General features: G+C 41.7%; 2 protein-coding genes across 5 annotated transcripts in view; one reads left to right on the top strand and one right to left on the bottom strand.

Annotated features, from left to right (window-relative positions):
* Positions 1 to 13,617, top strand: part of UBP1 (upstream binding protein 1) — a 55,469-nt gene extending 41,852 nt beyond the window's left edge. For 3 of the 4 annotated variants that reach the window (XM_017892929.1, XM_017892928.1, XM_017892930.1), the window contains 7 exons: positions 681 to 735; positions 1,424 to 1,517; positions 4,866 to 4,956; positions 5,721 to 5,839; positions 8,507 to 8,649; positions 9,351 to 9,402; positions 11,609 to 13,617. In XM_017892929.1, the coding sequence (XP_017748418.1) occupies positions 681 to 735; positions 1,424 to 1,517; positions 4,866 to 4,956; positions 5,721 to 5,839; positions 8,507 to 8,649; positions 9,351 to 9,402; positions 11,609 to 11,646 (592 nt within the window). In that variant the 3' untranslated portion in view covers positions 11,647 to 13,617. Of the gene's footprint in view, positions 1 to 680; positions 736 to 1,423; positions 1,518 to 4,865; positions 4,957 to 5,122; positions 5,697 to 5,720; positions 5,840 to 8,506; positions 8,650 to 9,350; positions 9,403 to 11,608 lie in introns of those variants that run through there. The other variant, XM_017892931.1, reaches the window with a different exon arrangement.
* A 1,274-nt stretch (positions 13,618 to 14,891) lies between these two features.
* FBXL2 (F-box and leucine rich repeat protein 2) overlaps positions 14,892 to 25,595 on the bottom strand; it is a 96,063-nt gene continuing 85,359 nt past the window's right edge. The window contains 5 exon segments of the mRNA XM_017892933.1: positions 14,892 to 16,031; positions 17,601 to 17,813; positions 23,033 to 23,089; positions 23,629 to 23,673; positions 24,427 to 24,487. Coding sequence (XP_017748422.1) covers positions 15,924 to 16,031; positions 17,601 to 17,813; positions 23,033 to 23,089; positions 23,629 to 23,673; positions 24,427 to 24,487 — 484 coding nt within the window. The 3' untranslated portion in view covers positions 14,892 to 15,923.

The raw sequence follows: 25,595 nt of genomic DNA on the forward strand, positions 1-25,595 counted from the left end.
TTTGGCAATTATTTTCAACTGTTTATCTGATTTGATGTTTTGTATTTTTTTCCCCTAACTTTTAAAAATCAATGTGTAGGCCGGGCGTGGTGGCTCACGCCTGTAATCCCAGGACTTTGGGAGGCCGAGGCGGGTGGATCACAAGGTCAGGAGATCGAGAACATCCTGGTTAACACAGTGAAACCCCGTCTCTACTAAAAATACAAAAAAATTAGCCGGGCGAGGTGGCGGGCGCCTGTGGTCCCAGCTACTCGGGAGGCTGAGGCAGGAGAATGGCGTGAACCCGAGAGGCAGAGCTTGCAGTGAGCCGAGATCCCGCCACTGCACTCCAGCCTGGGCGACAGAGCGAGACTCCGTCTCAAAAAAAGAAAAACATTAATGTGTATCCTTCATTTTCCTTGGCATCCCCGAAGATAATTGGGGAAGCCCTTTTGTTTCACAAAACTTGAATTTCTTACTGGAACAGATGAAGAAGGCACAAATTAAGACACAGTCTTCTGTGTCTTAATTTCGTCATCATATCCATACCCTAAGCTGTTGCGCTTGCATTTTTGTTGCAAACTTTCATAGCTCTCTCCCACTGTTGCCTTACTTGAAATTTGCATAAACAGCTTTTAATGCCTTGATTAAAACATATATGCATTACAAAAATCATTTCCTTCTTTCTCCTTTCTCCCCAGCAATTCTTCTTCCCCAAATCATCAGGGAGATGGAGCTTCACAGGGCTCTGGTGAAGTAAGTATCTTTCTACTAAAACTATCTGATGCTTTCAGGGTCCTACATTTTAAAGTTTTGTTTTTTTGTGCAAATTTATGGAGTAGGTGAGAAGTTTTGTTACATGTATATAATGTGTGGTAATCAAGTCAGGATATTTAGGGTGTCCATCACCTGAGTACATTTTTTTTTAGGTATAGTCATCCTACTCTGCTATCAAATACTGAATTTACTCCTTATATTTTATTGTATGTTTGTTTGTACCCTTTAATCCAGTTCTTCTCATCCTGTCTCTTATCCCTCACCCATTCTTCCCAATTTCTGTTACCTATTTTTCCACTCTCTTACCTCTACCTTTATGTGTTCAAATTTTTTAGCTCCCACATATAAGTGAGAATATAAGTCTTTCTGTGCCTGGCTTATTTCACTTAAGACAATGAAATGTTCATGTTGTCCATGTTGCTGCAAAAGATGATTTCATTAGCAGCTGCATGATTTTTCTCTTTTCTTTATGGCTGAATAGCATTCCATTGTGTATCATGTTTAAGTTTCTGACAAGGGCCTGCATCATTATTTGGGTTGCTGGAGTCAGACGCATGCTCTTTTTGGGTGTTTTTTACTTCAAACTCCGAGGCTTTCTGTGTTAATTGTTTAAGTGTTCTAAGTTTGAATGGTTCCTTTTATTTATGTTCATTTTCATTGTTAATAGCAAATTCAGCCTTCAGCTACGATCCAGGAAACACAGCAATGGCTGCTCAAAAACAGATTCTCTTCCTACACAAGACTGTTCTCTAATTTTTCAGGTATGTGTATGTGTGTGTGTATCTGTCCATGAGAATGTTTTGTTTTGTTTCTGTGCTTTTATTAACTTTATTTTTTTAATTTTGAAATAACTATAGATATGAAGTTGCAAAGAAAAATGCACAGAAAAGTTCTTTATATCTATCCCCCAATAGGAATATCTTGTATTTTTATTATATGCTATTAAAGCCAGGCAGTTGACATTGGTTCAGTCAACAGTTTTACCAGACTTGTGTGCCCTCATTTGTGTGTGTGTGTATATAATTTTACATGATTTTTTTAACTTTATTTTGAAATGATTTTTGTTTTACAGTAAGTTACAGAGCTGGTACAGTGATGTTTTGGTGTACTCTTCACTCTGTTTCTCACGTAATTATAGTACAATAGCAAAACCAGGAAATTGCCATTGGCACAATGTTATGGTATAGATTTTTGTAACCACCACCACAGTTAAGATACAGAATTATGCCATCACTGCAAGGATCTCCCTCCTGCTACCCCTTTAGAATCACACCCACACCCTTCCCCTACCATCCCTAATCCTTGGCAACCACTTTATATTTTGTCTATAATTTTGTCATTTTGAGAATGTTATAGAAATGCAATCATATAGTATATAACCTTTTGAGATTGGCTTTTTTTCAGTAGCATAATGGCCACCTAAGTTGTTGTGTGTATCAGTAGTTTAATCCTTTTTATTGCTAAGTAGTGTTTCATAGTCTGTACTCAGTTAATCGTTTTTATATACTTATGTGTAAGTTTTTTTTTCTTGCACAGTAAGCTAAGCGAATGTTAAGAAGGAATTTTAAAAGCTATCAAGCACTGCGTCTCCAGGTAGTGCTATAGGAAACCTGTTTAGAGGGACAGTAATAGATACTGCCAGGTGGGGCAGAGGTAGCATTTCCCAAATATATTTGGCTCTGGGAGTCTTTTCCAACATGACCACCTAGTAACATGTCCTGGCCAAACATCATGAGAAGTGCTGGATCACAGTAAAGTGGTAGTTAGCTTTCCTTCACCTGCAGTGCAGTAGGGCCATTAAAACACAACTTTATGAATCCCTTTGAGAGGACAGAACTTGTGGGTGCACACACTCAGCCTGAAGAAAAGCTTGATTTTGCGAAGAACATGATTTCTTACTATGCCACGTATTGTAATGTTTGTGCAATGAGTAGGTATTCCCCGTGTAGTTGTCTCTTTAAAATTAAAGTTCCAGATGGAAGTCATTTGCTAGCTGGAGACTACATTTTTATATGATTAAGTAAAGCCTTTTATGTGTGAAAAACTAGAAATTGTAAAATTTCAGGGTGGGGGAGCTGGGGTTTGTCTTGCACTGTTGTATGGAAGGCAGATGAAAAGCATAGCACAGGCCGGGCGCGGTGGCTCAAGCCTGTAATCCCAGCACTTTGGGAGGCTGAGACGGGCGGATCACGAGGTCAGGAGATCGAGACCATCCTGGCTAACACGGTGAAACCCCGTCTCTACTAAAAAAATACAAAAAACTAGCTGGGCGAGGTGGTGGGTGCCTGTAGTCCCAGCTACACGGGAGGCTGAGGCAGGAGAATGGTGTAAACCTGGGAGGCGGAGCTTGCAGTGAGCTGAGATCCGGCCACTGCACTCCAGCCCGGGCGACAGAGCAAGACTCCGTCTAAAAAAAAAAAAAAAAAAAAAAGAAAAGAACAAAAAAAAAGCCCCGACGTTTGGAACTGAAGGAGGCCCCACATTACTCCTGTTACATCAGGCAGATCCATGTTTCTATCTGGTGAGTTTTAAGCCCTTTTCGCTGTAAGCAGTGATCACATGGCGCGGTCTTCTGCCTTTTCCTTTTCCTGGGGGCTTTTTCCAAGAAAGCGGGTGAGGAGCGTAGCCATGGTACCCTCTTGGCACATCTCTCGAGTCACAGCATTGACAGTAGCATGGTGAGGAGGGCAGTGAGTCTTCTTGCTGTGATCCTTGTGGGCATTCAGGATGGGTTGTATTTCCCATTTCAGGATGGGTTGTACATGCAGTTATCTGTCCAGTTCTCTGTATGGGTTAAGGGTGTGCACACACACACACACACACACACAGTACTTTCTGGTCACAACTGTGAGGTGCATGTAGTAAGTCCCAGTGGAGAGATGAAAGAGAGCCTCTCTGCTTACCTGACTCTATAAAATGACTCTAATAATGCTCTTGTCTCATGGGAGATATGCTTCTCTGATCTTTGCTTTACAGACTAGAAATTTAGTAGGTTCTAGCATTTGAGCCTTTAAAAAATACTTCTTACATATGTAAGTGGCTGTTTATCATATGGAAATCAAGCCTTCATCCCAAAGTTCATCTTAATTCCCCCAATAAACTGTATCCTAGCTGTTAGAAAATAAAACAAAAGATTATGGATAAATTCAGACATTAAAAAGTAGAGAGAATATGATTAACTCCCATGCAGCCATCTCCTAGCTTCAAAAACTACCAGCATTTGGTCAGTTTTGCTCTCCATTATTTCCTCTCCTGCCTTCTGTTGTATTTCAAAGCAAATCCTAGATGCTGTATCATTTATGCTTGAAATACTGACTAGTAGTTCATGGTGTCTATGTACTCAGGTATGGCTTCCATATACTTACGTGTAAGTTTTTTTTCTTCTATAGTAAGCGAAGGAAGTGTTTGGATAGAATTTTTAAAAGTGTCAAACACTGCTTCTCTAGGTGGTGCTATAGGAAACCTGTATAGAGAGACATTTACACTTGTAAATGACGTTAAGTAGGATGTGCTTGGGGGATATCTTAGGGTATAATGTGTGATTCTCTGCCATTCTTCTGTTAAAAGTGGCTGCTGTGACAGAGTTGTTTATGTTATAGAATGTTTGACTTTACATTGCACGTTTCAGTATAAAGAGGCCCAGTCCTAGTTCGGCTACCAACTCTTACAGACTTTAGGCAAGTCCCACAAACTCTGGACTTCCATTTCCTTTTTTGTAAAATTAAAGATTGACCGGCCTGGGTGATCTCAGGGTTTGTTTCTATGGGGTGGGTCAGAATCATGTTTCTTCACGTAGCCACAACCCAGTCACTAAATAAGGTAGATGAGTGAAGTCTTGTATTGGGAAGAGTTCTTTAGGCCCTACACTCATTGATTTGATTCATCGGCCTCTGGACTTCTAGGCTCCTTCTTGATACAGGACATGGAAAAGCCAGCATTTTCCTTGGCTCTGAAGGACAGGTGTCTGTCTTTTTGTATTGTTCATGTATATGTGTATATTCAGGATATCTATCATTATTTTGAAGGACATTGGACTGCATGAAGACAGATGCCTGTAAAGCAGTTCTGTTCTTTTCCATTTATTTGAGAAAATTTTTGCTCTTTTCTAGGTGCCGACTTATTAAAACTGACAAAGGAGGATTTAGTTCAAATTTGTGGTGCAGCCGATGGAATTCGGCTCTATAATTCACTGAAGTCAAGGTAAAATACTGTGAACTGTTTTGCTTGAAATAAGAATGTACCTTTCTTCGCGTGGGGAATTTGGGCAGAATGTGTTTCCACGCTAGGTTGGCGTGTGTGCCTGTGTGCGCCATCGAGCATTGGCAGCATTGTGCTCACAAGAAGACTGTTTTGTGTACACCTTCAGGGCAGGCCCAGATATGATGCAGGCACTGATGAGGGCAGAGGTAGACTGTAAGACTGGTAGAAATGCACATGGGCAGTACTGATTTCTTGAAGACGACTGGGTTTGTTGCCAAGAAAACAAAACTTCTAATTTAGGTGAGCTATACAGAATCTATGGTTTTCAAGGTCATGACTATTACTAAACAGTTATTAAAAATGTAAACTAATTGTGAATTAAAATGACAGAAACTGTAAATTGTGCTGGCTTGTAAGAACCATTTACTATCATTGCTCTTTCTATACTTGTGGTGTGAGAATTCCATTAAAATTGAATCTTACTGATTTTTAATTTGCTGACTTAATCTTGAAACTTAAATTTACCAGCATCTGACAGACCATCTCAATGGTTTAGAGTCTGGATCATCATATTAGACCACCTGTGATAGTTGGTGTGAGGTGTGTGGTTTTTATATTTTTATTAGTGAATTATTTTATATAACGAAATAACATTATAAAGTTCTCATAAGGAAATAGAACTTAGATTCCTGTAGTTGTCACATTTGTACATATGTAAGGCAGCTTTCTCTCCCAGGCTCATCAGTGGCATCTTCTGATTGCAGGTCAGTTAGGCCCCGTTTAACCATCTATGTCTGCCGGGAGCAGCCAAGCAGCATGGCGCTGCAAGGGCAGCAGCAAGCTGCAAGCAGTGCAAGTGAGAATGGCAGTGGGGCACCCTATGGTAGGTATTGAGGGTATCTCCATTCTCTCACTTCTGAAACTGTCAAAACAGAAATGGGAAAGACTTGATTGAGCAGGCTTTGGAGAGCTCTTGCTGTGTTAGGAATGCCAAGTTGCTCACGAGGGAGCCTTGACAGCAATGGGAGGTGGCAGCTCTAGGGCCAAGTCCTTGGGAGAAGAGGAAGCTGGCATTCTCTCTCAGTTATTACAGCCACACTGTGGGGCTCTTTCATGTGGCCCTTCATGCTGGAAATATGTAACAGGTGGAAAACCTAGCTTGAATGCATTGAGTTCTTTCTGGCTTTTATTTTTTTGTCAGATTTGCTGAAATGATGAATATAACACTGGCAGCTTAACAAAAAAAGCAGGAGGGTTTTTCTTTCCTTTTTTTTTTCCCCCCCATTTTCCTGACTAGGGATGGGGAAAACTCTTAGAGCATAACATATGTGCAACAGTGCATGCATGTAATAGTCCTAAGTATGTGGACTTGTCACTGACAAGTGTTCGGCCAGCACTGTGCACTTTGTGTGTGGCACCTTGTCTGATGCCGTATCTTTAGCTCATTGTAAATAATACCAGACAGTATGTTATCTCGGGAGGGCTTCTCATCCTGAGCGTTTAATTGTATGGTATAGTGCTAGGTTAGGACAGAGATAAAAATCTTGGCCTCTCCCTCTTCTCGCCTTTAAATACAGCCCTTAAGCATTTTAAAATGCATATATTTTCTCATTTGTAGTACTGATATATGTTAATATTTCCTTCTTTCCATACTCTGAAGTAGAACAAAGGTCACACGCTCAGAACTTTTCAAAAAAAGATGTATTAATGGCATTCAGAGATGCAGTTATTTGCCATAATAATAGATAGAACTCTGAAAAATATTTTGTGATTTGAATTTTACTGAAAAATTGGAAGGATAGCATCACTACTCTGAACTTTTGTATTTGGTATCATTTTGACTTCAGAAGCTCTGAATTTTGAGATTATACAGATTCTTAAAGGGTAAAAATTTAAAGGAGCTCTCCGTGTATCATCAAGAGCTTGTACATCATTTACATATGGCCAAGATTATAATATTTTGGAAGGTGTGTCCTCAGACATGAGTGTTTGTGGAGGGATGTGGGGAAAACTGGATATTTTCCCATAATCAGCAGACTACTTCGGTAAAGGTCAGGTAGTAAATATTTCCATCTCTTTAGAGCATACATAGGGTCTCTCACATTCACTCTGGTTGTAGTGCTAAAATAGCCATAGACAATATGTAAATTGTAGATAAGGCTGTTCCAGTAAAACTTTATTAAAAAAAAAAAAAAAAGTGGAGGGCAGGAATTGGCCCATATGTACTGTGGTTTGGTGACACCTTCTCTAGATCATTTCTATAGTCTTACTATAATTTTAGTTCCAACTTCTAAGTTTTATGTAATGGAAAATTCTGGGTTTCTATACTTACAAACCCCTTGTTTGGGGAAGCAAAGTTCTCAGTAATGATATTCCTGAGCCATGTCTGGCTTTAATCAGTAACTGAGCAGGACCTACAAGAGTGAGACTCACTACAGATGTACACTCTGCAGATATCTGCTAAGTTCTGTGTAGCAAAAATGCAGAACACTGGATGGAATGTGGCTGGGGCTTTCTGTAAGGAAGCATCACACTTTATTGTCTGTATTCTTAGCTTTTCATGTAGTATCTTTTATATTAAAATTTTTGTGGGGGAGGGGCATATACAGATAGCTTTTATTCCTTAGGATAATTCCTAATAGTAGGATTACTGGATCAAAAACTGTGATGCTTAACTGGGCGTGATGGCTCATGCCTGTAATCCCAGCACTTTGGGAGGCCTAACTGGTTAGACTGCATGAGCCCAGGAGTTCAAGACTGCTTCGGCAACATGGTGAAACCCTGTCTCTACAAATAATAATAATAATAATAATAATAAATTAGCCAGGCATAGTGGCATGTGCCCCCACCATAGTCCCAGCTACTTAGGAGGCTGAGGTGGGGAGGATTGCTTGAGCCTGGGAGGCAGAGGCTATAGTGAGCTGTGATTGTGCCACCATACTCCAGCCTGGGCAACAGAGAAGGACGCTGTCTCAAAAAAATGAACGAAAAGAACGTGACTCTTTTAGGGTTCTTTTTGTATATTGCTAGGAATACATGAAGTATATATTATTTTTAAAAACAGCTTTCTTCAGGCATAATTTACATACCATAAAGTCCTCCCATTCTAAGTATATAATGGTATTTTAGCAAATTTAGAGAGTTTAGCAGCCATTGTCAAAATCCAGTTTGAGTTCCATTATTTCAAGAAGATCCCCATGTCCATTTGCAGCCAATTCCTGTTTTAAATTTTGAATACATGAAACTATATTCATTGAATAAAATATAAAGAAAATTCAAACCTCAGATCTTTTGTCCAGGGATTTCTGTTAATGTTTATTAAATTATATTTCTGGATATAAATAATGTATTCTTACGTTTTAGATTGGTAGTTTGAGATTTCAAGGTAGTAAGATGGGGAAAGAAAGAGTTTATTCCCATTTAAAATGTTTTTTACTTTTTTGGTACTTTGAAAGGTGTGACCTTTGTACAGATCCTACAGATCAGGTAGAAAACAGATCAAAGATCACTGTTAAAATGCTCTTCTTTTTGTTTTTTTTTTTAATTTCAGTTTATCATGCAATCTACTTGGAAGAAATGATTGCCTCAGAAGTTGCTCGAAAACTTGCGCTGGTGTTTAATATTCCTCTCCACCAAATTAATCAGGTTTACAGACAGGGTCCCACTGGTATTCACATTCTTGTTAGTGATCAGGTAAATCAAATCATTTGTTTCTCCTTTTCACACTGGTATTTACTTTTATACATGTAATTGTAGAACTGTAGAAAAATTCTGTGACCTCTTTTGAAAATACTTATGAGAATCATTTCCCGAGAGTTGGGAATCACTTTGGAAGAACTTATAACCGTGAGTTACAGGCATCCTAGTGATAACATGGAATACAAGCCAAGGAAAACTGGCTTAGCTTCCCCCCAGCCCTTTGATGCAGCCAATTACTGGGGGACTCTAGGATAGTGGAAGGCTTTGGCCCGTTTTATGAGGTGAGTCACTGGATGTGTTTTCCTTTTGTCTATTATTTGATGACTAATTTGAAGAAACATGTAAGATATATAATTTTTCCCCTAGTGATTGGTGCCAAGCAAGTAATAATAGAAGAGTACTTTATGCAATTTTTGTTAAGAGTCATCCACTGAAGCTGGCAGGGGATGTGCCCCTGTGGGTCACACGGGTGACTGACCAGGTCTCTCAGGGACCATTATGGACAGGCACAGTGAACACAAGGCAGTGCAGTACGTGTGCATCTTTGCTGCCTCACACTGCCTTCATGAATTATTGTTTTGGCCATTGAGTCCTGTGTTTGTGTGAGAAGAATATTTACTGTTTTAAAATCATTTTTAGTTAAGAAATGACAGTTGGATCTTAATTGTACTTACACATTTACTTTATTCTTCTAGATGGTTCAGAATTTTCAAGATGAGAGTTGTTTTTTATTCTCCACAGTAAAAGGTACTTTGCATGTGTGTGTGTCTTAAAATGCCAGAATCATGGGAGATGGTGTGTGCCTCTAATTAGTGCCTCTCGTGTGTTTATTCTTTAAAATGATGGCTTTACTTATTTTAAGAAGAAAGTTTGATAAATGAATTGAGAATATTTCTAGTGGTAGAAATTAACAAATAAGGAAGAGGAGTCAGTCTTTCTAGATGATTGGAAAAAAAAATCTCAATTCATTCAGCCAACGTCTTACTGAGCACTTTGTGTCAGACACTGTGCTTCTGTCGCTCAGTGGATCTTGAATAAAACAGAATCCATGAAACTCCTGTTGGGGAAAGCAAACCAAAATTGGCCAAGAGATACACAAAATTACCAATATGTTAAGTGCCATGAAGGAACAGGAAAGTGTGGGGTACTTACGGATAAGGGAGATCTGGGTTGAGGGGAATGTGAAGCTGTTAAGGTAAGGCTTCTCTGAGGAGGTGTCATTAATCCTGAGACTTGAAGAATGAGCAGGAGCTGGCCATAGGATTAGCATCCCCAGGCAATGTGGGGCTGTGTGCAAAGAAAACACCTGGCTTCTTTGAAAGCTTGGCAGTGGGCCATGTAGCTGCCATGCTGTGTGTGAGGATGAGCTGATCAGGGTGAATCAAAGCAGGAGGCTAGGTCCGGCATGCGGGACCGGGTGGTGATGGCAGTTCGGATTTACTTGAAACGTATTGGGTTGTCACTGAAGTTGTTTAAACAAAGGAGTAGTAATGTGACTAGATTATTCTTTCACTTTCACAACTCTGTGGAGACAGATGAGAAGGTGGCAAAATGAGGCAGGAGATACCCAGGTGAAAGGTGGTGGTATCTTACAGATTTATAGACAGGGCCCCAGTGGGCTGCACATTTGAGGGAGGAATAGTTCTGACACCTGGTTTTCTGTGGAAAGTAACTGGGCAGATGGTGATTTCATTTAAGAGGTAAGTATGGTTGGGGTAAATTAACCAGGAGTTTGATTTTGGATATGTAGAAATGTCAAGTAGGCAGTTGACTGTTACCACTCTGGGGCTCAGAGGAGAGGCCTGGCTTGAGATGTAAATTTGGAGGCCTTCAGCATATCAACAGTGACTCAAAGCTGTAGAAGTTGTTAAGGTCATTTAGGGAGAGAATGTGAAAAGAGAGCCAGGACCAGGCTTAGGTGGCTCCCACATTAAAGAGGAGGGATTCCTAAACGTAAAATGTAAAATTCCTAAAATGTAAAATGAGAAGAGATCATACATTCATAGACTGTTTTAAAAGTCAGGTGAGCTAAATCTGGGCTTAGCACAAAAGCTGCCCCTAGAAGAGGAAGATGTCATGTGTGTCAAGTATCCCCAAACTACTGAAATACTGATTTTACTTTGCGCCTCACATGTTGCATATGCCATCAGGTTACCTGCGAGACTGAGTTTTAACTCTGAACTGGTTCACTCTAACTTTTACTCAGAAACATCTTTAGCCTAGTACCCTTCTGCTTAGTCTTTTGTTCTCACAGCAGTAGAGTTTTTACCTTGCATAACTGACATTGTCTTAAGAAGAAAACATAGTATAATTGTATAGTTTTGTTTTGTGGAACCAGTAGACGTTTTCTGGTGTTAGAAATCATAGAATCTCCCCTCTGATCTCAATTTACTGTGTTTTTTTTTTGTTGTTGTTCAAACTTTGTCCTCATGAGAAAAATCATTTTTTAATGAATGCCTATATTGCTTCTATTTACTGAGAAACACTAGGCAAAAGGAATGATACATTTTAAAGATGTTTGAAATCTCCCTCTCAGTGGCTCAGAAATTTTTCTGGAAAAGATAGATGTACACATTTGCATTTGCTCCCTCGGGTCCTCTGCCCTGACACAGTATATTTCACCTGTTTTGCTTCTAGTTCTTGCTTCCCTTATGGACAACACTATTATTATTGTGTGTCTTGCTAGATGTCCCCTACCCCAGAACTGGCAGACGATGTTGGAATGGGGCATTGATAGTGGGCCAGGCTTCGCAGAATGTCTAAAAAGGGAATGTGTACATGAAGTGTTTTGGGGGAAGAGGAGCTAGAGCAAGTTAATTTGCTTGTTTCTCTAGAATCATTTAAAGGTAACCTCTGAATTGGGAAGGGAGGTTGTAGTTGGCAGGGAGTTTTCCATTTAATAGGCTTAATTTCCTAAGCCTGACTGAAGAAATATTTCTTTCCTTTTCTGCAGCTGAAAATAGTGATGGCATCCACATAATTTTGAAGTGATGTCTTATATAGACTGAACTATATTCAGTACCAAATAGTCACGCTTAAAAGTGTGTGAAGACTGAATCCAAGAAGTCTTGGGATTGGATTTTACCATATGAAATGTTTCATATTGAAAACACAAGATGACCTTTCTAATGAGCTGTATGAGAGGTGAATCTCCTCACTGTCACTGCCATAGCCAAGCATCCTCATGAGAGTGAGCACATCGGCACAGCATGCATCCAGCTCTGGAGGCCACAGTGCAGGCATAGCTGCCTGCTGCTCTGGCAGAGGCCAGTAAATACAGTTCCTAGAAGCAGCCTTTGCTGTCTTTTTACACTGTATGCGGTTTGGAAATGAATGTAGAAACTTACTGTGGGCATTTACGTTTCTGTGCCAGTTTGGCTTTTATTGCCTGAACCTTATGCTGACCTGGAGAGGAGATGGGGGACAGTGCTGTTTTGGGGCCAGCAGTGAATCTGTATGCGGAAAGATGTGTTGTGCTGATGTGGCCGTTGGTGGTCAGGTAAAAGGCTCGGCACCTTCTTGGAAGAAATCATGTCTAAGGGTGTACGTTTGATATGATCATGCCAGATTGGAGAAGATCCAAGCCAGGAAGATGGGCTTGAAGCAAACTGCATTATCAGGAGTACCTTGGTGAGAGGATCAGTGTAAATCCTAATAGGTACAAAGACTTTTGTGTTTTGGCTTTGTCACAGATTTATTGAAAAACTTTTTTGCTTCTGCTTCCATTTTTAGCATTTTCGTTTCTGGTTTTCATTTTGGAGATTCCTTGCTAAACTCGTGGTTTTCTCTCGTTTTCTTCCCTCTCTCCCTCCATCTCTGACCACCCCCACCCCCACCGTCCTATTAAACATTTTTTAAAGCCCTACCCCAGACATTGGAAATAGGTGACCCAAGTAGGGGGAGAAAGTATAATTGTTGATAGCTTCTGAATAGGTGTTCAGGGATCTTCATTATGAACAAGATGAATTTTTTTGTAGAAACACTAGATGTTATCAAACACTAAAATGTACCATATAAATCCCTTAAGCCTCTCCTCAAATACTGAGCTTTAGTACAATCATGGATAGACATTCTGGTGATGATTTAGGGGCTTTTTATACACCACGTAATAGCTTCTTTCTCTATAAAAAGAGTGCCTCTTTCATAAAACCAAATGCTTGTCTGCTAGCATACTTTTCAAAGGGAATCCACTGTTTTCTCACTTTCCTCCCACATCTCCGTCCTTCGTCCAGAACCTTCCCAGAATCCATCAGCAAGCATGTTTGAGGCCTATGGTGTAGGGGACTGAATTTTTTTTTTTAAACTTATATTCCTTTTTAATTGTAGGATCTCTGTCCATATACCCAGGTGTCCTTATTTGAATGTACTATTTGGTCCTCATCTGTGTTCAGGCAAAAAATAGGAAATGAGTAATTTTGAGTTTGTAATCTCTCCGGAAGACAAACTACTTCAGTGGGTAAAAGCTTTGACATGTTTTATTCATAAAGGGGGTTAATTATTTGCTACAAAGAAGCGCGGTCTATTTTCATCATCGATTTGAAAGTATCTGTAACTCCTATAGATCCTATAGGCAGAGAGCTTTCCTGTCTGACTTTTTGCCTTTGCTTTTGTGTGACCACATGTTTCCTGTACCAGTCACTGGGGAAAGAAGTGAGTTTATCTCTTGTTTTAAAACTTTTGCTTGTCTATTTAGCATTCCTTTTTGGGTCTCAAGATTTATGGAACAATAAATGTCATTTAATGCTGTGTGCTTATTTTGAATTCCTCATCAGGTTTTAGAAGCGGGGTAAAAATACTTAGACGCTTATGAGACTTAAATTTTACTGCGTGGCATTGAACATGAGTTTGTCCCAGTGAAACAGGCTAAATAAATCTTGGCACCAGCAAATTTGTTACTTTGTTTTTTTAATAGTAGGATGTACACATTTCAGTATAATAAATGTTTTCTGATTGTTTTGCAAATGTGTGTCTCATTTAAAATCCTAGTTCCTGCTTCTGTCACTTCATGTCATAGAATCAAGGAGTTTCCCTGTGTGTGTTCTGAGCCAGTCTAAATGTAATAAGAGGTTAGGCCCATAGTTTTTTCCTTTTCAGTTTATTTTCTCAAAGCTGATGCAACTGAGGGTATGTTATTCCAACAACTGTTCCAGACTTTAAAAGGAAGCAAACTTGATTTTCTTACAAGAGGTTCTCCTGTTTTGTAAATGAGGCCATGGGTCATTGAGCATTGAGTCCAGTAGCCGTGATTGATAGGTTGTATCCTGGCTCAAAAGAAATCATGTATAGAAGGCTCTGGTCATTTAATCTTTTGTTTTGAGACGGAGTCACTGTTGTCGCCCGGGCTGGAGTGCAATGGCGTGATCTCGGCTCACTGTCACCTCCGCCTCCCGGGTTCCAGCATTTCTCCTGCCTCAGCCTCCCAAGTAGCTGAGATTACAGGTGCCTGCCACCACTCCTGACTAATTTTTGTATTTTCAGTAGAGACAGGGTTTTACCATGTTGGCCAGGCTGGTCTCAAACTCCTGACCTCAGGGGAGCCACCCGTCTCGGCCTCCCAAAGTGCTAGGATTATAGGCGTGAGCCACCACGCCTGGCCTTAAGTTAATTTTTTTAATAGAAACTCTAATTCATAATCACTGAAGCGAGTCTGTTATGTGCTCATTTATTGAAGTTGCTTCCTGCATCAGTCTTCCTCCCCCGTCTCCTCCACAACAGTAGGTATAAATGTATATTTAAGGAACTGCTATGGTATCCACAAAATTTTTAGACCTAGGAATGCTGGAATATAGCATAAGGCAATAAAATGTTTACTCTGATTATCGTGCTAAGTCCATTTATGGGGAGATATATCTATCTGCTTTCCCTTCCTAGAATGCAGCCAAGGTAATATATCCTTAGAAACACTTCTAAAGCTGCCCAATAAAGGTATTGCTAGTCATGGGAAAACATCTTGTTTTTGCCGTTTTACTTACGTTTCTCATGAGCTTCTGGCCCTTCAGTTTGGGGGAATGGTGGTTAGGAAGGGCCAGCCACCATGAACACCTACGTTTACAAGGAAGGTGGTGGTAGTTTCTTAATAAAGATCAGAAATATGGACAGCATGGAGCAAGAATCAACCACAGCAGACAGTAGGGTCATTTTACCAGATTTCAGATAACATCATGAAGGTCTGCATTTGGAAAATGGTTTTGCTTGGATGTGTCTGCCATAAAATCATAGCAATAAAACCCTCTGACTTAATTTTTTTTAAAGCATTGCAATGGTTTATTCAATTTTATGCGTCTAAAAGGTACCAACACTTACTGATCTGAGTTTTAAGTCTGTAAAACTTTTGAGTAGCTATGGTGTAACCTGATTTCTAAGATTGCAAAATAAGCTTGAAAAAAAAATCACATCCATTTTACATGCATCCATTCATTACTTTTAATTGATTATACTACAGATAACTTAAGCCTTAGTTCTTTTTCTTTAAGGTTCCCCCCAGTTTTATGAGAGGCATGGACATAATTAGCTTTTTTCCTTTAATAAAAATGCATTATGTGCTGTAGCATACACCAGAGCTTCTACTTTCCAATCAGGCAACACAGACTCTCTGAGCTGCTTTTGTTTTTGGTCCCTGGAGGTGTGTATGACAAGTTGACAGAAACAAAAAGGTGAAGACCCTGCTCCACCCAGTATAGAGTCCTCTTTTCTTTGGTGTCTCATGGAAACCTATTAACATGCCTTCCACATAAGTCTCTACATATAAAACTATCAGGCATTATGAATTTGCAGTACAGTCACTTTGACAAAGTTGCTATTTTATCTTCAAAGTGGAAAAGTCCTGCTAATCAAAATGGATTTGTTGTGAATTAAAGTAGGCCACTGGCTTAAGTATCAGGTAGAAAATCAACAGCCTATTTTTTCTGCTCAGTTTGTGCTAACACTGATGGTCTTTTTGAGGAGTGCTGATAATGCCAAGGGTAGAACTTTTGTACCTAGGTAGGTACCAATCTCTTAAGAGATCCAGGTTTCTGGCATGGTCCTAGCTGCATTGAAACCACTTGTCCTGTGTTAACTGACACAAGGCTTTGATTTGATTGTTTCACAGCAGAATAAAGGTGAAAACTATCACCAGAGTTACTGCAATCCATACAGAAGTCTTTTACCTGTAAATGCCTTTCCCAATGGAGAATCAACAGATTGGGTGATGGTGGAGTAGGTCAGGAAGACTCAGGTCTTCGAGAGGAACGGATGCCTCATCACCCCTTGGGCCCAGGCAGCTGCTGTCAGAGAATGACACAGCACCTGCACAGTCGCTGTCCACTTCCTGCCACTGCTGTCGGTGGGGTGACGGGAGCAAAGTAGGCATGGACTTTGACATGAGGGAGCTGAGCCTGGAAGGATGAAGAAAAAAGTGGAGTCTTTACACTGGTATTTTTAGGATTATGGTCATAATTCGAGTCTGCTATTAAAAATCTTCACCTTAGTTCAAATAGAATTTATGCTATAGATTGGAGCTACTCCTGTTACTCCCTCAACCCCCTGCCCCCCCATTAGTACCGTCTAAGGATAAGTGAAAACACTTATGTTAATATACTTTTTTTTTTTTTTTTTGAGACGGAGTCTCGCTCTGTCGCCCAGGCTGGAGTGCAGTGGCCGGATCTCAGCTCACTGCAAGCTCCGCCTCCCGGGTTTACGCCATTCTCCCGCCTCAGCCTCCCGAGTAGCTGGGACTACAGGCGCCCGCCACCTCGCCCGGCTAGATTTTGTATTTTTTAGTAGAGACGAGGTTTCACCGTGTTCGCCAGGATGGTCTCGATCTCCTGACCTCGTGATCCGCCCGTCTCGGCCTCCCAAAGTGCTGGGATTACAGGCTTGAGCCACCGCGCCCGGCCACGTTAATATACTTCGATATGTTTCCACCCGGGGTAGTAACCAGCCCTGTCTGCAAACTAAGTGAATGTTCTCTATAGCTGCAGCACCCTGGATGGGGCTGTTTTGATATGTAAATGCAGTGGCCTAAACTTAAAGCACAATCAATAAAACCATGTAGGTGAACTACATGGAAAAAGCCAAATTCTGTTAAGCCCTCTTACCTGGAAATTAGCCAAGAGAGTTCTACCTCCCACTCATAATGACCTTAAATTGCTTGCCTTTAACACAGGCCTTTTTTCTTTTTTTGAGACAGTTTCACTCTTCTCCCCCAGGCTGGAATGCAGTGGTACAATCTGGGCTCACTGCAACCTCCTCCTCCCGGGTTCAAGCGATTCTCCTGCCTCAGCCTCCCAAGTAGCTAGGATTACAGGTGTGCACCCAGCTAATTTTGTATTTTTAGTAGAGACGGGATTTCACCATTTTGGTCAGCTGGTCTCGAACTCCTGACCTTGTGATCTGCCTGCCTCGGCCTCCCAAAGTGCTGGAATTACAGTCATGAGCCACCACGCCCAGCCCAACAAAGGCTTTCTTATAAGGGCTCCAATCACCAGACTGGAATCTCCATCCCAGACCCAACTCAAGTTGAATCTTCCAGGGCAGAGTCTAAGCAAGAACATTTTGATGAAGTCTATAAGGTGACACTATTGTGCCAGATCAGTTTGCATAACTATTGCATGACAGAGAAAATGGGTGTTGATTTATTTTGAGATGGAGTCTCACGCTGTGGTCCAGGCTGGAGTGCAGTAGTGCAATCTGGGCTCACTGCCTCAGCCTCCTGAGTAGCTGGGATTACAGGCGCCCACCACCACACCCAGCTAATTTTTGTATTTTTAGTAGAAACGGGGTTTCACCATTTGACCAGACTGGTCTTGAACTCCTGACCTCAAGCAATCCGCCCACCTTGGCTTCTCAAAGTGTTGGGATTATAGGCATGAGCCACCACACACCTGGCCCCGGCCTGATTCTTGATGTTTTCCTTTGTTGCTTAGAAATGTCAGGTGTGACCAACTCCCCTGCCCCACACCTACCCGCATCCGCTTGATGCCTGCACGGGTAACCTGCTGGCAATCGTACAGCTCAAGGCGCTCCAGGCCTCGGCAGTTCTCTAGGTGTTCCAGGGCCACATCAGTGATGAGGAGGCAGTTGTCCAACTCCAGTACCCGTAACCTCTCATGGCCACAGGTGCTGTTGCTCAGGTGCAAGATCCCATCATCTGTGATGAGTTCACAGTGGGACAGGCTCTGGAACAGGGAGACATAAGTAAATGTTTGCAGGACCCTTATTCCAAGGCTCAAGTCCTAAAGAAAAAGCTGCAATGGAATGACACAGCAAGAATGCCCTCAGCAGATGCCAGCCCCTGGACTTCCCAGCCTTGAGAACTATGAGAAGTTTCTGTTCATTACAAATTATCCAGTCTGTGGTAGCAGCACAAAACAGACTGAGACATTTAATCAGGCAGTGAGGACCAAACACAAAGCCTTGGGGCCCTTTGGTTATGGGTTTGCTACACTGGGAGTGGCTTCTCTCTTCTAATTGTGTAAAGATGGAAATAAAATTTTCAGGGGAAATTTCAGAGTTTAGCCCCTTGACAGCAGCTTTATTGGCCAGTTCTCCATTTGAGGGGATGCAAGTGAAATCAATGCATCTAATGTCCTTGTTCATTTAGAAAACTGCATAAATAGCTGTGACCCAGAGATGTACTGAACATCTTTGAAGGTTATAATCAAATAGACCTTGAACAGTGTGATCTGACATTACTGACTTCTCTTGGGTAAACAGTAACGGTTGCAGAAGATAAATTCAGATGAATATTATATAGCCAAATGACATTTGTGTAATTCTCTTAAGTTCTCCATATCAAAAACAGTTTCAGACCTGACAGTTTCTCCCAATGCATATCAAATGTAAGATTCACCCCACCATAAAAACTGGAGAGGCAAAAGTACTGCATCAACGTCCCATTTGTTCATTTGTTCCTTCAAATATATGAGTTCCCACTCTGTCCCAGCCCCCACGGGTGCAATGATGAGTAAAAATACACTTCTCTGCACTGGCGGAGCCCAGACTGGAGAGTCTAGAAAATCAAATAATGCTAATCTTTTACACTGAAGCTGAGATGCTTTGACAGTGTATGATAGCAGGATTTGTCCTGGGGAAGAGACCACTGAGTTGCTATTTGAAGGATTAGGAGCTAATCCTAGGAAAGAGAGCAAAGAGTTTGTTGTGTGCAAGGCCCAGGGGTAGCAGGAGAATGGCAAGTACTGTTTAGGAAGAAGGTCAACATGTAATAGGTGGGAAATAAGAGGACGCATGTAGATGCAGATGGAATTGGGGAGATAAGGGCCAGATCACAGAGTCGTGTAGATTATGTAAAGAAATTTGATTCCAAGTTCAGTGGGAGGAGTTGTAAGGAGAATGTGATGTTACAATTGTTTTTGAAAAAAGATGGAAAATAAGCGTTGGTGAGGATGTGGAGCAACTGGAAGTCTCATATGCTGCAGGGGTTATTTTGATGTTTCTGACTGAAATGCATACATGTGTTAACCAAAAAACACAGGAATACTGGCTGTAATAGCCCCAAACTAGAAGCAGTACTCAAATATTTTCACAAGTAGAGAAAGGATCAATAAATCACAGTGTCCCCATTCTATAAAGCCGTGAGAATGAAAAATATACAACTATGTGTAACAATGTGGATAAGGAAACCAGATGAGTATACATGATGGTTCCATTCATATCATTTAAATAAAGTACAAAAAGAGGCAAAACTGATATATGCTATTTGGAAGTCACGACTTTTGGGGGATCAGTGATTGAAAGGGAGCAGAAAGGGCCTTTCCGGGGTCATGATGATGTTGACCTTTGATTGGGGTGTATTGTTTATGGAAATGCATTGATCTGTACACCAATGATAAATGTACTTTTCTGCATGTATATTTCACTTCAGTAAAGTTAAAATTGAAAAAACAAACCACTCTGCCAAATTTTTTAGTGCGGAAGTAGATACAGTTTAGGTGATGGCTACTGCAGTCTACGAAGCAAGGAAATGTCTGAGAGTTTGGACTTGAGTCCTGGCGGGGGAGACCTAAGTGGATGGGTGTAAGGTATTCCTGCAGAATAAAAAATCTAAGACATAGCAGTACTGGTTGTAACAGCCCCAAACTAGAAACTACCACTAGAAACTAGAACTACTGGCTATGTAACAGCAGCAGAGTACAACCTCGAGGGAAGAGAAGCTAAAGAAGAGGAATTCTGTTGGACCTTGATACTTGAAAAGTTCTTCTCTGAGCTTGATCTTAACAATATGGAATATATTTCCTTTCTCATGAATCGAATCACTCTACACGGTTTACATCAAATAGTACTTATGTAATCAATGCTGTTCATTGGTGTTTAGCTTTTAGAATTGACTTACGAGTAAAGCCAGAAAACTGGTTCTTTAGGAGGCTGTTTAAAATTGGTAAATCAAAAAATAGAATTTTGATTACTTACAATAAAATGGAATCAGAAAAAAGTATCTCTCTGTGTATGTATATATTTCATTTAATTTTAATTTTTATTTATTTATTTTTGAGGTAGAGTTTCCCTCTTGTTGCCCAGGCTGGAGTGCAGTGGCGCAGTTTCAGCTCAATGCAACCTCCACCTCTCAGGTTCAAGCGATTCTGCCTCAGCCTCCCGAGTAGCTGGGATTATAGGCATGCACCACCACGCCCGGCTAGTTCTGTATTTTTAGTAGAGGCGGGGTTTCTCCATGTTGGTCAGGTTGGTCTCAAACTCCCGACCTCAGGTGATCCGCCCGCCTTGGCCTCCCAAAGTGTTGAGATGACCGGCGTGAGCCACCACGCCCGGCCAATTTCATTTTATTTACATATAGATTCACACATGTATACGTGTATATTTACAAACAGATTGGAGAAAGATGAGGGAGGTGGTGTATGAATGTTAATTTCTCCATTGTTTTAATATAGGGAAATTAAGAAATCAAGAAGTTAGCAGTAATATGAGACTGAAGAGATACTGTTACATTAATGGAAAAACTTAGGTACTGGCATATTCAAGTATTCATAGAAATTTTTAAAAACTGATTTAAGGAAAATCAGAGGGTGCTTGGCCTTTTCCGAGTGAACAGGAAAATCTGCCGCCGACAGGGTTTGCATAGCAGTGGGGCCTTCTGTATTCACACTCACAACATAGTCAATAGTCAGAGCTGTCTGGTTCGGGCCAGTTCTGCAGAGTAGGTGTCATTATTCCCTTTTTACAGATGACGGCATTGTGGCTCAAAGAAGTTGAGACTTGCCCATTATACCCAGCTCAGGCTGGCCTCAAAGCCTTTTCTCCTGTCATGCACTGTCGCTCACCCCTGGCAGGAGTGATGCATTCTGGAAGTGAGCAGCTTATATCACATTCCTGACTCAGAGGTGGTTAGGGTGGTGGGGCAGAAGATGCAGAATGGGAGGTGGAACTGCTTTTAATTGCCATCAGCAGGTGTCTTCTGCTCCCATGGATGTGGTGTGGATGTGTGCGCGTGAAAGAGGGAGGAGAGGGACAGAGAAAGAATCACTTTTCATTGCACAAAGAATTTCTCGAGAAGGACAGAAATTGGCCATAGTGGTTATCCCTGTGTAGGGAACATGGCAACTAGGGATTTGCCTCATATTCCTGGTACTTTTTTTTTTTTTGACAGAGTTTCACTCTTGTTGCCCAGGCTGGAGTGCAATGGCGTGAATCCACCGCAACCTCCCCCTCCCAGGTTCAAGCGATTCTCTCAGCCTCCCGAGTAGCTGGGATTACAGGCGTGCACCACCATGCCCGGCTAGTTTTTTGTGTTTTTCGTAGAGACAGGGTTTCTCCATGTTGGTTAGGCTGGTCTCGAACTCCTGACCTCAGGCAATCCGCCCGCCTCAGCCTCCCACAGTGCTGGGGATTACAGGTGTAAGCCACCGCACCCGGCCTCCTGGTACTTTTTTAAGTAACTTTTTCTTTTGAATTTTTTTTTTTCTCTTTTTGAGACAGAGTCTCACTCTTTCACCAGGCTGGAGTGCAGTGGTGTGATCTCGGCTCACTGCAACCTCTGCCAGGTTCAAGCGATTCCCCTGTCTCAGCCTGCCGAGTAGCTGGGACTACAGGCATGTGCCACCACACCCAGCTAATTTTGGTATTTTTATTAGAGACGGGGTTTCACCATTTTGGCCAGGATAGTCTCAATCTCCCAACCTTGTGATCTGCCCGCCTAAGCCTCCCAAAGTGCTGGGATTACAGGTGTGAGCCACCGTGCCTGGCCCTCTTGAATTTTGTCAATTTTTTTTTCTGCATTAGTTGATGTGATCATGTAATTTTTCTTCTTTAGTTAACATGGTTGATTACATCAGTCAGTTTTCAAATATTAAACTGCACTTGTATCTCTGGAGTAAATCCTGCTTGGCCATGGTATTGTAATTATTTCTGTATATTGCTACATTCTATTTGCTAATATTTTGTTACAGATACTTGCTTCTATATTTATGAGGAACATCAGTCTGTAGTTTTTTTGGTACAATTTTTGTTTGGTTTTGATAACAGGGTATTGCCTTGTTAAAAAAAAAAAGTTTTGGGAGGCCGAGGCAGATGGATCACTTGAGGTCAGCAGTTCGAGACCAGCCAGGCCAACATGGTGAACCCTGTCTCTTCTAAAAATACAAAAATTTGCTGGGCATGGTGGTGCACGCCTGTAATCCCAGCTACTCGGGAGGATGAGGCAGGAAAATAGCTTGAACCCAGGAGGCAGAGGTTGCAGTGAGCCGAGATTGTGCCACTGTAGTCCAGCCTGGGCGACAGAGCAAGACTCTGTCTCAAAATAAAGAGTTGTAAAATGTTTTACTGTCTATTTCCTAAAAGAGAGTGTATAAAATCGATGTTAATTCAGATCAGACACAGTGGCTCACACCTGTAATCCCAGCACTTTGGGAGGTCGAGGCAGGCAGATGACCTGAGGTCAGGAGTTTGAGACCAGCCTGGCCAACATGGTGAAACCCCGTCTCTACTAAAAATACAAAAATTAGCCAGGCGTGGTGGCACATGCCTGTAGTCCCAGCTATGCACAAGGTTGAGGAGAACTGCTTGAATCTGGGAGGCGGAGGTTGCAGTGAGCTGAGATTGTACCATTGCATTCCACCCTGGGCAATAGAGTGAGACCCTGTTTCAAAAAAAAAAAGATGTTCATTCCTTAAATGTTTGGTAGAGTTCCCCAACAAAACCATCTGGATCTGGACATTTCTTTTTTGGGAATCCTAAAACTGCAAATTCAATGAAAACAGTAATCAAATATTTAGATACCTTGCCTCCCAAGTTAGCCCAATTAATAGATCTTTGAAATCAAGAGAGATGACACCTTACAGAACGAGAACCCAAACAGCTTCCTGCTGTGGTGGGAGGGCTCTTTCATCTTTAACAGGTGAATAATGTCAAAAAAACTCAGACTCACCAGGGCTTGCAGCTTAGGACAGTGAATGGAGAGCTGGATAAGTGTGCTGTCGGTTATCTGGAGAGAAACACGCTGTGTCAGTGTGGCTTCTACACCAGAACTTAATACCTAATCCTGGCTTCTCCTGAACATGCGAATCAAAAGGTGTAAAAGAGAATTAAAAACTCATCTCAAACACTGTGGGGCTGGGAGCTCCTCTCTTCACCAGCACTCTAAAATCTGCCCGCTTCTAGAGATGCAGAACTGTTTTTTGGTCTCTCTTCTGGTGCCCCAAGGAGGCTGGGGGCAAGGGACAAAGTGGAGCGGGCAAGGAGGGTTCCCAGGATTCTCCTCTTTGGAGTCATCCCATCACTGGACATGCAAGCTTATTTTACAGAGCTATCCTGAACTTCTCTTCTGTAGTTCTGTCTGATGACTGAGAATGGCCAAAAGTTTACACATCCACTGCCATGGCCTGCACAGGTTTCCAAGCCCTGCCACTGAGGTTGATCAGGGAGGGTCAGGATGACAGCCAGTCAGTGTCTCTGGCTGTGCCGCACTAGCCAGCAGTGACTGAGGGGCAGGCTGCCCTGCAGGGCTGTCAGGAGTCTACTCACCAGGATGCATTCTTCAAGATCCATCTTCTCCAATTCGTGGCAATTCTGGAAGAGTCCACAAGATACACCCCACACGTGAGTCAGTGGTGAGGGCAACAATGGTGGCTTGCCCTACCCCTCTGAGTATTGGCCCAGTGTCCTTGTTCTCTTCTATTAAGAAGTATGCCCTGTTCCTAAAGCTACCCAGTAAACCAGCACTTCTGAGCAGCTTCCTTTTGAGTTACAGTGCTTTGGAACTGGGAATAGGGCTGCCTCTGGCTGCATTTCCTTCTCTCAACTTGGAAAGAGAGTTGTCCAAAACCTTCCCAGTGGCTCGTAGACATCAGCAGGTAAATTTTAGCCCTAGCCTAGGCTCCGGGAGGGCATGGGGATGGGGCACGAAGCCACACTGCGGCGGTTGGGGGAAGGTAGCAGAGTGTATCAGCAGCCCCAGGAGGACATGGGTTCCTGACAGCAGGTCCAGAGGGGTCCCCAGTGGTGTTTGCAGGACAAAGGGTGGAGTACAGCCCAGTTACGAGGAGCTGCTGAGAGGCCAAGTTGGGGTCCATATGAGGAATGGAGTCCACTGCCAGGAGGAGGCTGGCCCCACTTGAGCACACGTGAGGCCCAGACCCTGTACAGAACCCTCTATACGACTTCCCTAGATTTCTGGCTAACTGGAAAAACTGCAACGGTTCTACTCTACTTGTGCCTGTCTTTTCTGAAGGTAGTCTTTTGCACACCCGAAACTACTCCAAGTCACTTTGAATTCGGGAGGTGAATTAGAGTTTGGTTGTATTCTTTAAATCTATGCCTTACCCGAGCTAAAAGTGTAAAACCTGCGTCAGTCAAATGGGAGCATCGGGCAGCCTCCAAAATTCTGAGGAGAAAGTATACAGGGGAGAAAACGGTACCACCTGGTTAATAATGGAAACACAGAATTTATGATGCATACTTGAGTCTTTTCTGCTCTTTGACATGCTTTTGCTTCTGTTAACAGCCCTTAGGGAATGTGACCTGCCCAAAGCCCCAAAGTTCCAGCCTAAATTTGGAAAGTAAGAATCTTCCTGCTATACCAGCATGTTGTTTTCAAACAGTATTCTAATATTTGTTTTTTGCGTTTTTTTGTTTGTTTTTTGCAAACGGAGTCTCACACTGTCACCCAGGCTGGAGTACAGTGGCAGGATCTTGGCTCACTGCAGCCTCCGCCTCCCAGGTTCAAACGATTCTCCCGTCTCAGTCTCCCCAAGTAGCTGGGACCACAGGTGCCCGCCACCATGCCCAGCTAATTTTTGTATTTTTAGTAGAAACAGGATTTCATCATGTTGGCCAGGCTGGTCTCAAACTCCTGACCTCAGGTTATCCACCCTCCTCGGCCTCCCAAAGTGCTGGGATTACAGGCACAAGCCACCATGCCCAGTCTTGTTCACTTTTTAAACACATTTAAAATGAACTTTTCTCAATGAAATCATCTTGATATTTACTGCATTTATAGAAATTCCCAGGTACCCTAAAGGAAATTTAAAAAATTTGTAGACAATGAAAAATAAGTTAATTCTCAGTTACCCAGGCTTAATAGGGATGGGTGCATGAATAACATTCTAAGTTAAACACTCCCTTACAGCAACAATTTTGACCTCCTTTCTGACCAGTTTTGATCACCCAAATTCCTTCCAAGCAGAAATATCTAAATGATATAGTACCTTCTCTACAACAGTAAGAAAAATTGGTAAAAGCAGAAATATACGATTCTTAAAAGATATAGAACTGGTGTGAGCATGGGAATGGATCAGTTTCATTGGGAAGTAGAGATTTTTAAAAAGTATCTTTTTTTCTGCCTCTTGGGTAGAGTTTAAGGTTGCTGGTTCTGAAGTCAGTTTCTATTGTTACTATTGTTAAAATTTTAATATTCATAGCTGGTAATGATAATCTATTACCTTGAAGATCAGAATACAAATTATTGTTTTTTTTTTTTTTTTTTTTTTTTT

The sequence above is a fragment of the Rhinopithecus bieti genome, unplaced genomic scaffold, assembly GCF_001698545.2.
Source record: "Rhinopithecus bieti isolate Rb0 unplaced genomic scaffold, ASM169854v2 scaffold_22039, whole genome shotgun sequence".
NCBI lineage: Eukaryota > Metazoa > Chordata > Mammalia > Primates > Cercopithecidae > Rhinopithecus > Rhinopithecus bieti.